This window comes from Panulirus ornatus, chromosome 2 (genome assembly GCF_036320965.1).
Source record: "Panulirus ornatus isolate Po-2019 chromosome 2, ASM3632096v1, whole genome shotgun sequence".
Lineage (NCBI taxonomy): Eukaryota > Metazoa > Arthropoda > Malacostraca > Decapoda > Palinuridae > Panulirus > Panulirus ornatus.
Genome location: NC_092225.1, coordinates 101380202 through 101392253, shown reverse-complemented (window position 1 = coordinate 101392253; position 12052 = coordinate 101380202). Strand labels below are relative to the sequence as shown.

Sequence of the window (12052 nt, the reverse complement as noted above, 5' to 3'; positions counted from 1 at the left end):
AGAACATGTTTTAGAAGGAACCAACAGGAAAATGACAAGTGATTAGTTGAACAGAGAATTTATAGGATATGAAGATTATTCAAACAGATGTTTGTGTTGCGATTGATAGCTAGTTCATACTGCACTGGGAGAATTTAGAAAAGTTTATGCAGTCTTGATACATGCGGAAGAACCTAAAGTTTGAGATTGATTGAAGTAGAGAAAATATTAACTGTTTATTGTTTAATGTGGAATGATATCTTAGATAAATTTATAAGTCTTTCAGGTATTATATTTGTTAATGTTATGATATTTGGCAGTGCTTTTCCATGAATTCTCAGATTGGGTTATAACTGGCTCAGAAATGAAAAGCTGCATTTTGATTCAAAATTATAGATCTCGTTATAAGCCTTTGGAGAGAGATATAATGTAGTCCTTATCTGTTACTGTCATTACATTATTACATTCAAGGATGATGTTCTCTTCATTTAGTATATAAACTTAGATTTGCAGTATGTACTTTATTTTTTTATTTTTTTATTATACTTTGTCGCTGTCTCCCGCGTTTGCGAGGTAGCGCAAGGAAACAGACAAAAGAAATGGTCCAACCCCCCCCCCCATACACATGTATATACATACGTCCACACACGCAAATATACATACCTACACAGCTTTCCATGGTTTACCCAAGACGCTTCACATGCCTTGATTCAATCCACTGACAGCACGTCAACCCCGGTATACCACATCGCTCCAATTCACTCTATTCCTTGCCCTCCTTTCACCCTCCTGCATGTTCAGGCCCCGATCACACAAAATCTTTTTCACTCCATCTTTCCACCTCCAATTTGGTCTCCCTCTTCTCCTCGTTCCCTCCACCTCCGACACATATATCCTCTTGGTCAATCTTTCCTCACTCATTCTCTCCATGTGCCCAAACCACTTCAAAACACCCTCTTCTGCTCTCTCAACCACGCTCTTTTTATTTCCACACATCTCTCTTACCCTTACGTTACTCACTCGATCAAACCACCTCACACCACACATTGTCCTCAAACATCTCATTTCCAGCACATCCATCCTCCTGCGCACAACTCTATCCATAGCCCACGCCTCGCAACCATACAACATTGTTGGAACCACTATTCCTTCAAACATACCCATTTTTGCTTTCCGAGATAATGTTCTCGACTTCCACACATTCTTCAAGGCCCCCAGAATTTTCGCCCCCTCCCCCACCCTATGATCCACTTCCGCTTCCATGGTTCCATCCGCTGCCAGATCCACTCCCAGATATCTAAAACACTTCATTTCCTCCAGTTTTTCTCCATTCAAACTCGCCTCCCAATTGACTTGACCCTCAACCCTACTGTACCTAATAACCTTGCTCTTATTCACATTTACTCTTAACTTTCTTCTTCCACACACTTTACCAAACTCAGTCACCAGCTTCTGCAGTTTCTCACATGAATCAGCCACCAGCGCTGTATCATCAGCGAACAACAACTGACTCACTTCCCAAGCTCTCTCATCCCCAACAGACTTCATACTTGCCCCTCTTTCCAAAACTCTTGCATTTACCTCCCTAACAACCCCATCCATAAACAAATTAAACAACCATGGAGACATCACACACCCCTGCCGCAAACCTACATTCACTGAGAACCAATCACTTTCCTCTCTTCCTACACGTACACATGCCTTACATCCTCGATAAAAACTTTTCACTGCTTCTAACAACTTGCCTCCCACACCATATATTCTTAATACCTTCCACAGAGCATCTCTATCAACTCTATCATATGCCTTCTCCAGATCCATAAATGCTACATACAAATCCATTTGCTTTTCTAAGTATTTCTCACATACATTCTTCAAAGCAAACACCTGATCTACACATCCTTTACCACTTCTGAAACCACACTGCTCTTCCCCAATCTGATGCTTTGTACATGCCTTCACCCTCTCAATCAATACCCTCCCATATAATTTACCAGGAATACTCAACAAACTTACACCTCTGGCTCATTATTCATAATGCAATTTTTATTTCTTTTAGAACATTTGCCAATGAGACGACACAGTTCCTTGCACCCTTTGAAGCTTCAGTCAGGTGTACTGAGAAAGAAGGGGGTCCAGCAAACATTACACAGACTGACGAGGGATCACAGGTATGTATTCCATCAGTTTTTCAAGTTGTATAGTTGTAAGACAAATTTACATGTCACATTCCACTTTCCCATTAATTTTTGCCGTCTTTGCATGAATTAGAATGCTGTCGGTGGGATCATAACTTAATGTATCAACAGAGATATAAAGAAAAATCAGTACAAAGAAACGAATACTTAATGAGCTAAAATGAAATGAATGAAGAAAATTACTGAATGTGTGTGTTATCCATAGATAAAGAAAACATTGAAAGTAGTAGTTTACACCCCTCTGTATTGTCATGATGGGAGTTCAGTGGACCAGATGAAATGGTTAGGCAGGATGAGTACGATGATTGTGATTTTCCTAGGCAGGATTACACATGTATAGCCACCTTAGCACAATACGTATGATTTCTCTCCGGGCAGGATTTCACACTATACATATAGATATTGTAGTATAGATTTTTATCTTCATTTCATTTACACAGGCAAAATTGTATGAAATACTTGAAGTCATTTTCCCATCACTGGAGATATAAGCAATAATGCTATAATGATTATTTCTTTTTTCTACAACCAAAACAATTTTAATTATTTGGTGTTGTATTGGGAGAGAGAAATTAGGAGCCTACGAAAGATGTCACAGAATGTCAGGCACGTGATTCCTCCATGAACTATCTGTAGGTGCAGTTTAACATGACATGATTATCTTCAAACTGAGTTACAGTTTTGAATGGTTGTTATGGAATCCCTATAGGTTGGTGTGAAGCTACAACTTAAGCAAAGCTTTCATTATGTTTATTCATCTCAAGAGCAATCATCTCATCTTTCATATAAAGAAAAGAATATGAATATCTTAGCTGTATACTATTTTCCATCAGATCACCGTCTTCCTCTACAACCTAAAGTTTTTTATATGCTCACCGCATTCCAAATTCCAATATAACTTACCCACACCCTGAATCACAGATTATTTACCTTTTACAGACCTCAGATGTAAACTATAATGGAAACAAACTTTCCCCTCCATCATGTTGTTCATCAATCAAACTATGTAGCATACATAAAAGGAGAGAGGGGTGAGTCAGCAGTATGAAAAAGGGAGTCCTGGGAGGTGGGTTATTTGCAGTTTGCTGATGTAAAAGGAGGGAGTTGAGAGTTGGTGTAAATATAAGTAAGAGTCTGGTGAAGAGAGAAGAGACGGTGAAAGCCTTCTGGAAGATGAAATCTGGCAAGGTGGCCGGGTTGGATGGTATTGCAGTTGAAACTATGAAGAAAAGGGGTGACTCTGCTGTTGATTGGTTGATAAGGATATTTAGTGTATGTATGGATCTTGGTGAAGCACCTGAGGATTGGCAAAATGCATGTATAGTGCCATTGTACAAAGGTAAAGGGGATAAAAGTGAGTGTTCAAACTGCAGAGACAGAAGTTTGTTGGGTGTTCCTGAAAAATTGTATAGGAGGGTATTAGAGAGTGAAGGCATGTACAGTGCATCAGATTGGGGAGAAGCACTGTGGTTTCAGAAGTGGTAAAGGATGTATGGATAAAATGTTTGCTGTGAAGAATGTGTGTGAAAAATACATAGAGAAACAGATGGATTTGTATGTGGCATTTGTGGATCTGGAGAAAACATATGACAGGATGGATAGAGATGCTTTGTGGAAGGTCTTAAGAGTATACAGTGTGCGAGCTGAGCTGCTAGAAGCAGTGAGAGGTTTTTATCAAGGGTATAAGGCATGGGAAAGAGTAGGAAGAGAGGAGAGTGATTGGTTCCCAGTGAAGGTCAGTCTGCAGGTGGTTAGGGAGGTAAATGCATGAGTTTTGGAGAGAGGGGCAAGTATGCAGCTTGTTGGGAATGAGAGGGCCTGGGAAGTGAGTCATTTGGTATTTGCCAATGATACAGCACTGGTGGCTGATTCAAGTGAGAAACTGCAGAAGTTAGTAACTGAGTTGGAAAATTGTGTGAAAGAAGAAAGTTGAGAGTGAATAAATAAGTACAAGGTTATTAGGTTCTGCATGGTTGAGGGCAAGTTAGTTGAGATGTGAGTTTGAATGGAGAAAAATTGGAGGAAGTGAAGTGTTTCAGATATGTAGAAGTGGACTTAGCAGCGAATGGAACTATGGAAGTGGAAGTGAGTCATAGGGTGGGGGTGGGGGCGAAGGTTCTGAGAGCATTGAAGAATGTGTGAAAAGAGAGAATGTTATCTTGGGGAGCAAAAATTGGTATGTTTGAAGGATTTGTAGTTCCAACGATATTATATGGTTGTTAGGCATGGGCTATAAATAGGATTGGATGGAGGAATGTGGATGTGTTGGAAATGAAATGTTTGAGGACAGTATGTGGTGTGAGGTGGTTTTGATCAAGTAAGTAATGAGAGGATAAGAGAGATGTGTGGTGATAAAGAGTGTAGTTAAGAGAGCAGAAGAGGGTGTGTTGAAATGGTTTGGACATATGGAGAGAATGAGTGAGGAAAGGTTGACAAAGAGGATATGTATCAGGTGGAGGGAAGAAGGAGAATTGGGAGACCAAATTAGAGATGGAAGATGGAGTACAAAGGATTTTGAGTGATCAGGGCCTGAATATACAGGAAGTTGAGAGGCATGCAAGCAATAGAATGAATTGGAACAATGTGGTATACCGGGTTCAACATGCTGTCAGTGAACTGACCCAGGGCATGTGAAACGTCTAGGGTAAACCATGGAAAGGTGTGTGGGGCCTGGATGTTGATAGAGAGCTGTGGTTTCGGTGCATTACACACGACATCTAAAGAATGAGTGTAAACAAATGTGGCCTTGTCTGTTTTCCTGGCACTATCTACTGTAGCAGTGGGTAGTGATGCTGTTTCCTGTGGGGTGGGGTGGGGTGGCATCAAGAATGGATGAAGGCAAGCAAGTATGAATATGTACGTGTGTATTTTGTTTTATATTATACTTTGTCCCTGTCTCCTGTGTTAGCGAGGTAGCGCAAGGAAACAGACGAAAGAATGGCCCAACCCACCCACATACACAAGTATATACACATGTATATGTATATGTATGAGTTGTGCGCAGGAGGATGGATGTGCTGGAAATGAGATGTTTGAGGACAATGTGTGGTGTGAGGTGGTTTGATCGAGTAAGTAACGTAAGGGTAAGAGAGATGTGTGGAAATAAAAAGAGCGTGGTTGAGAGAGCAGAAGAGGGTGTTTTGAAATGGTTTGGGCACATGGAGAGAATGAGTGAGGAAAGATTGACCAAGAGGATATATGTGTCGGAGGTGGAGGGAACGAGGAGAAGAGGGAGACCAAATTGGAGGTGGAAAGATGGAGTGAAAAAGATTTTGTGTGATTGGGGCCTGAACATGCAGGAGGGTGAAAGGAGGGCAAGGAATAGAGTGAATTGGAGTGATGTGGTATACCGGGGTTGACGTGCTGTCAGTGGGTTGAATCGGGGCATGTGAAGCGTCTGGGGTAAACCATGGAAAGCTGTGTAGGTATGTATATTTTGCGTGTGTGGACGTATGTATATACATGTGTATGGGGGTGGGTTGGGCCATTTCTTTCGTCTGTTTCCTTGCGCTACCTCGCAAATGCGGGAGACAGCGACAAAGCAAAAAAAAAAAAAAAAAAATATGTGTACGAGTGGATAGGTTGTTCCTCACCTGTTTCCTGGCAATACCTCCTTTATTCCGGAAATGGCGATCAGATATATTACATGAATAATATTCCTCACATGTCGTAGAAGGCGACTAAAGGGGACGGGAGCGGGGGGATGTAAACCCTCCCCTCCTTGTATTTTAACTTTCTAAAAGGAGAAACAGAAGGAGTCACGCGGGGAGTGCTCATCCTCCTCGAAGGCTCAGATTAGGGTGTCTAAATGTGTGTGGATGTAACCAAGATGAGAAAAAAGGAGAGATAGGTAGTATGTTTGAGGAAAGGAAACTGGATGTTTTGGCTCTGGGTGAAACGAAGCTCAAGGGTAAAGGGGAAGAGTGGTTTAGGAATGTCTTTGGAGTAAAGTCAGGGGTTAGTGAGAGGAATAGAGCAAGGGAAGGAGTAGCCCTACTCCTGAAACAGGAGTGGTGGGAGTATGTGATAGAATGTAAGAAAGTAAACTTTAGATTGATATGGGTAAAACTGAAAGTTGATGGAGAGAGATGGGTGATTATTGGTGCATATGCACCTGGGCATGAGAAGAAAGATCATGAGAGACAAGTGTTTTAGGAGCAGCTGAGTGAGTGTGTTAGTAATTTTGATGCACGAGACCAGGTTATAGTGATGGGTGTTTTGAATGCAAAGATGAGTAATGTGGCAGTTGAGGGAATAATTGGTGTACATGGGGTGTTCAGTGTTGTAAATGGAAATGGTGAAGAGCTTGTAGATTTTTTTTTCTTTGCTTTGTCCCTGTCTCCTGCGTTTGCGAGGTAGCAAAAGGAAACAGATGAAAGAAATGGCCCAACCCATACCCATACACATGTATATACATACACGTCCACACACGCAAATATACATACCCATACATCTCAATGTACACATATATATACACACACAGATACACATGCACACAATTCACACTGTCTGCCTTTATTCATTCCCATCGCCACCTTGCCACACATGGAATAACATCCCCCTCCCCCCTCATGTGTGTGAGGTAGCGCTAAGAAAAGACAACAAAGGCCCCATTCGTTCACACTCAGTCTCTAGCTGTCATGCAATAATGCCCGAAACCACTGCTCCCTTTCCACATCCAGGCCCCACGGAACTTTCCATGGTTTACCCCAGACGCTTCACATTCCCTGATTCAATCCATTGACAGCACATCGACCCCAATATACCACATCGATCCAATTCACTCTATTCCTTGCCCGCCTTTCACCCTCCTGCATGTTCAGGCCCCGATCACTCAAAATCTTTTTCACTCCATCTTTCCACCTCCAATTTGGTCTCCCACTTCTCCTCGTTCCCTCCACCTCCGACATGTATATCCTCTTTGTCAATCTTTCCTCACTCATTCTCTCCATGTGCCCAAACCATTTCAAAACACCCTCTTCTGCTCTCTCAACCACGCTCTTTTTATTTCCACACATCTCTCTTACCCTTACATTACTTACTCGATCAAACCACTTCACACCATATATTGTCCTCAAACATCTCATTTCCAGCACATCCATCCTCCTGCGCACAACTCTATCCATAGCCCACGCCTCGCAACCATACAACATTGTTGGAACGACTATTCCTTCAAACATACCCATTTTTGCTTTCCAAGATAATGTTCTCGACTTCCACACATTCTTCAACGCTCCTAGAACTTTCACCCCCTCCCCTACCCTATAATTCACTCCCGCTTCCATGGTTCCATCCGCTGCCAAATCCACTTCCAGATATCTAAAACACTTCACTTCCTCCAGTTTTTCTCCATTCAAAGTTACCTCCCAGTTGACTTGTCCCTCAACCCTACTGTACCTAATAACCTTGCTCTTATTCACATTTACTCTTAACTTTCTTCTTTCACACACTTTACCAAACTCAGTCACCAGCTTCAGCAGTTTCTCACATGAATCAGCCACCAGTGCTGTATCACTAGCGAACAACAACTGACTCACTTCCCAAGCTCTCTCATCCACAACGGACTGTATACTTGCCCCTCTTTCCAAAACTCTTGCATTCACCTCCCTAAAAACCCCATCCATAAACAAATTAAACAACCATGGAGACATCACACACCTCTGCTGCAAACCTACATTCACTGAGAACCAATCACTTTCCTCTCTTCCTACACGTACACATGCCTTACATCCTCGATAAAAACTTTTCACTGCTTCTAACAACTTGCCTCCCACACCATATATTCTAAATACCTTCCACAGAGCATCTCTATCAACTCTATCATATGCCTTCTCCAGATCCATAAATGCTACATACAAATCCATTTGCTTTTCTATGTATTTTTCACATACATTCTTCAAAGCAAACACCTGATCCACACATCCTCTACCACTTCTGAAAACACACTGCTCTTCCCCAATCTGATGCTCTGTACATGCCTTCACCCTCTCAATCAATACCCTCCCATAAAATTTCCCAGGAATACTCAACAAACTTATACCTCTGTAATTTGAGCACTCACTTTTATCCCCTTTGCCTTTGTACAATGGTACTATGCAAGCATTCCACCAATCCTAAGGCACCTCACCATGAGTTATACATACATCAAATAACCTTACCAACCAGTCAACAACACAGTCACCCCCTTTTTTAATAAATTCCACTGCAATACCATCCAAACCCACTGCCTTGCTGCCTTTCATCTTCTGCAAAGCTTTTACTACCTCTTCTCTCTTTACCAAATTATTTTCCCCAACCCTCTCACTTTGCACACCACCCGGACCAAAACAACCTATATCTGCCACTCTATCATCAAACACATTCAACAATCCTTCAAAATACTCACTCCATCTCCTTCTCACATCACCACTACTTGTTATCACCTCCCCATTAGCCCCCTTCACTGAAGTTCCCATTTGTTCCCTTGTCTTACGCACTTTATTTACCTCCTTCCAAAACATCTTTTTATTCTCCCTAAAATTTAATGATACTCTCTCACCCCAACTCTCATTTGCCCTCTTTTTCCCCTCTTGCACCTTCCTCTTGACCTCCTGCCTCTTTCTTTTATACATCTCCCACTTATTTGCATTATTTCCCTGCAAAAATCGTCCAAATGCCTCTCTCTTCTCTTTCACTAATACTCTTACTTCTTCATCCCACCACTCACTACCCTTTCTAATCTGCCCACCTCCCACGCTTCTCATCTATACGCAAGCCATCACTGCTTCCCTAAATACATCCCATTCCTCCCTCACTCCCCTTACCTCCTTTGTTCTCACCTTTTTCCATTCTCTACTCAGTCTCTCCTGGTACTTCCTCCCACAAGTCTCCTTCCCAAGCTCACTTACTCTCACCACTCTTTTCACCCTTACATTCTTCTTTTCTGAAAAGTTTTACAAATCTTCACCTTTGCCTCCACAAGATAATGATCAGACATCCCTCCAGTTGCATCTCTCAGCATATTAACATCCAAAAGTCTCTCTTTCGCGTGCCTATCAATTAACACGTAATCCAATATCGCTCTCTGGCCATCTCTCCTACTTACATACGTATACTCATGTATCTCTCTCTTTTTAAACCAGGTATTCCCAATCACCAGTCCTTTGTCAGCACATAAATCTACAAGCTTACGTGTTAAGATTACGAGCTAATTGACAGGTGCGCGAAAGAGAGACGTTTGGATGTTAATGTGCTGAGAGCTGCAACTGGAGGGATGTCTGATCATTATCTTGTGGAGGTGATGGTGAAGATTTGTAGGGGTTTTCAGAAAAGAAGAGAGAATGTTGGGGTGAAGAGGGTGGTGAGAGTAAGTGAGCTTGGGAAGGAGACTTGTGTGAGGAAGTACTAGGAGAGACTGAGTACACAATGGAAAAAGGCGAGAACAAAGGAGGTAAGGGGAGTGGGGGAGGAATGGGACGTATTTAGGGAATCAGTGATGGCTTGCGCAAAAGATGCTTGTGGCATGAGAAGCGTGGGAGGTGGGTTGATTAGAAAGGGTAGTGAGTGGTGGGATGAAGAAGTAAGATTATTAGTGAAAGAGAAGAGAGAGGCATTTGGACGATTTTTGCAGGGAAAAGATGCAAATGAGTGGGAGATGTATAAAAGAAAGAGACAGGAGGTCGAGTAAGGTGCAAGAGGTGAAAAAGAGGGCAAATGAGAGTTGGGGTGAGAGAGTATCATTAAATTTTAGGGAGAATAAAAAGATGTTTTGGAAGGAGGTAAATAAAGTGCGTAAGACAAGGGAGCAAATGGGAGCTTCAGTGAAGGGGGCTAATGGGGAGGTGATAACAAGTAGTGGTGATGTGAGAAGAAGATGGAGTGAGTATTTTGAAGGTTTGTTGAATGTGTTTGATGATAAAGTGGCAGATATAGGGTGTTTTGGTCAAGGTGGTATGCAAAGTGAGAGGGTTAGGGAAAATGATTTGGTAAAGAGAGAAGAGGTAGTAAAAGCTTTGCGGAAGATGAAAGCCGGCAAGGCAGCAAGTTTGGATGGTATTGCAGTGGAATTTATTAGAAAAGGGGGTGACTGTATTGTTGACTGGTTGGTAAGGGTATTTAAGGTATGTATGATTCATGGTGAGGTGCCTGAGGATTGGCGGAATGCGTGCATAGTGCCATTGTACAAAGGCAAAGGGGACAAGAGTGAGTGCTCAAATTACAGAGTTATAAGTTTGTTGAGTACTCCTGGGAAATTATATGGGAGGGTATTGATTAAGAGGGTGAAGGCATGTACAGAGCATCAAACTGGGGAAGAGCAGTGTGGTTTCAGAAGTGGTAGAGGATGTGTGGATCAGGTGTTTGCTTTGAAGAATGTATGTGAGAAATACTTAGAAAAGCAAATGGATTTGTATGTAGCATTTATGGATCTGGAGAAGGCATATGATAGAGTTGATAGAGATGCTCTGTGGAAGGTATTTAGAATATATGGTGTGGGAGGCAAGTTGTTAGAAGCAGTGAAAAGTTTTTATCGAGGATGTAAGGCATGTGTACGTGTAGGAAGAGAGGAAAGTGATTGGTTCTCAGTGAATGTAGGTTTGCAGCAGAGGTGTGTGATGTCTCCATGGTTGTTTAATTTGTTTATGGATGGGGTTTTTAGGGAGGTGAATGCAAGAGTTTTGGAAAGAGGGGCAAGTATACAGTCCGTTGTGGATGAGAGAGCTTGGGAAGTGAGTCAGTTGTTGTTCGCTAGTGATACAGCACTGGTGGCTGATTCATGTGAGAAACTGCTGAAGCTGGTGACTGAGTTTGGTAAAGTGTGTGAAAGAAGAAAGTTAAGAGTAAATGTGAATACGAGCAAGGTTATTAGGTACAGTAGGGTTGAGGGACAAGTCAACTGGGAGGTAACTTTGAATGGAGAAAAACTGGAGGAAGTGAAGTGTTTTAGATATCTGGAAGTGGATTTGGCAGCGGATGGAACCATGGAAGCGGGAGTGAATTATAGGGTAGGGGAGGGGGTGAAAGTTCTAGGAGCGTTGAAGAATGTGTGGAAGTTGAGAACATTATCTTGGAAAGCAAAAATGGGTATGTTTGAAGGAATAGTGGTTCCAACATTGTTATATGGTTGCGAGGTGTGGGCTATGGATAGAGTTGTGCAGAGGAGGGTGGATGTGCTGGAAATGAGATGTTTGAGGACAATATGTGGTGTGAGGTGGTTTGATCGAGTAAGTAATAATAGGGCAAGAGAGATGTGAGGTAATAAAAAAGAGTGTGGTTGAGAGAGGAGAAGAGGGTGTTTTGAAATGGTTTGGTCACATGGAGAGAATGAGTGAGGAAAGATTGGCAAAGAGGATATATGTGTCACAGGTGGAGGGAATGAGAAATGGGAGACGAAATTGGAGGTGGAAAGATGGAGTGAAAAAGATTTTGAGTGATCGGGGCCTGAACATGCAGGAGGGTGAAAGGCATGCAAGGAATAGAGTGAATTGGAACAATGTGGTATACCGGGGTCGACATGCTGTCAATGGATTGAACCAGGGCATGTGAAGTGTCTGGGGTAAACCATGGAAAGTTCTGTGGGGCCTAGATGTGGAAAAGGAGCTGTGGTTTCGGTGCATTATTACATGACAGCTAGAGACTGAGTGTGAATGAATGTGGCCTTTGTTGTCTTTTCCTAGTGCTACCTCGCGCACATTAGGGGGTAGGGGGTTGTTATTTCATGTGTGGCGGGGTGGCGATGGGAATGAATAAAGGCAGAGAGTATGAATTATGTACATGTGTAAATATGTATATGTCTGTGTGTGTATATATATGTATATGTTGAGATATATAGGTATGTATATGTGCATGTGTGGACGTGTGTATATACATGTGTATGTGGGTGGGTTGGGCCACTCTTT

At 42.2% G+C, this 12052-nt stretch overlaps 1 protein-coding gene across 5 annotated transcripts in view; it reads left to right on the top strand.

Annotated features, from left to right (window-relative positions):
- The window catches only part of Nak (Numb-associated kinase), a 555804-nt gene that overhangs the window by 333968 nt on the left and 209784 nt on the right, over positions 1-12052 (top strand). For all 5 annotated transcript variants that reach the window (XM_071680832.1, XM_071680812.1, XM_071680802.1 and 2 more), the window contains one exon: positions 2039-2150. In XM_071680832.1, coding sequence (XP_071536933.1) covers positions 2039-2150 — 112 coding nt within the window. The remainder of the gene's footprint in view (positions 1-2038; positions 2151-12052) is intronic.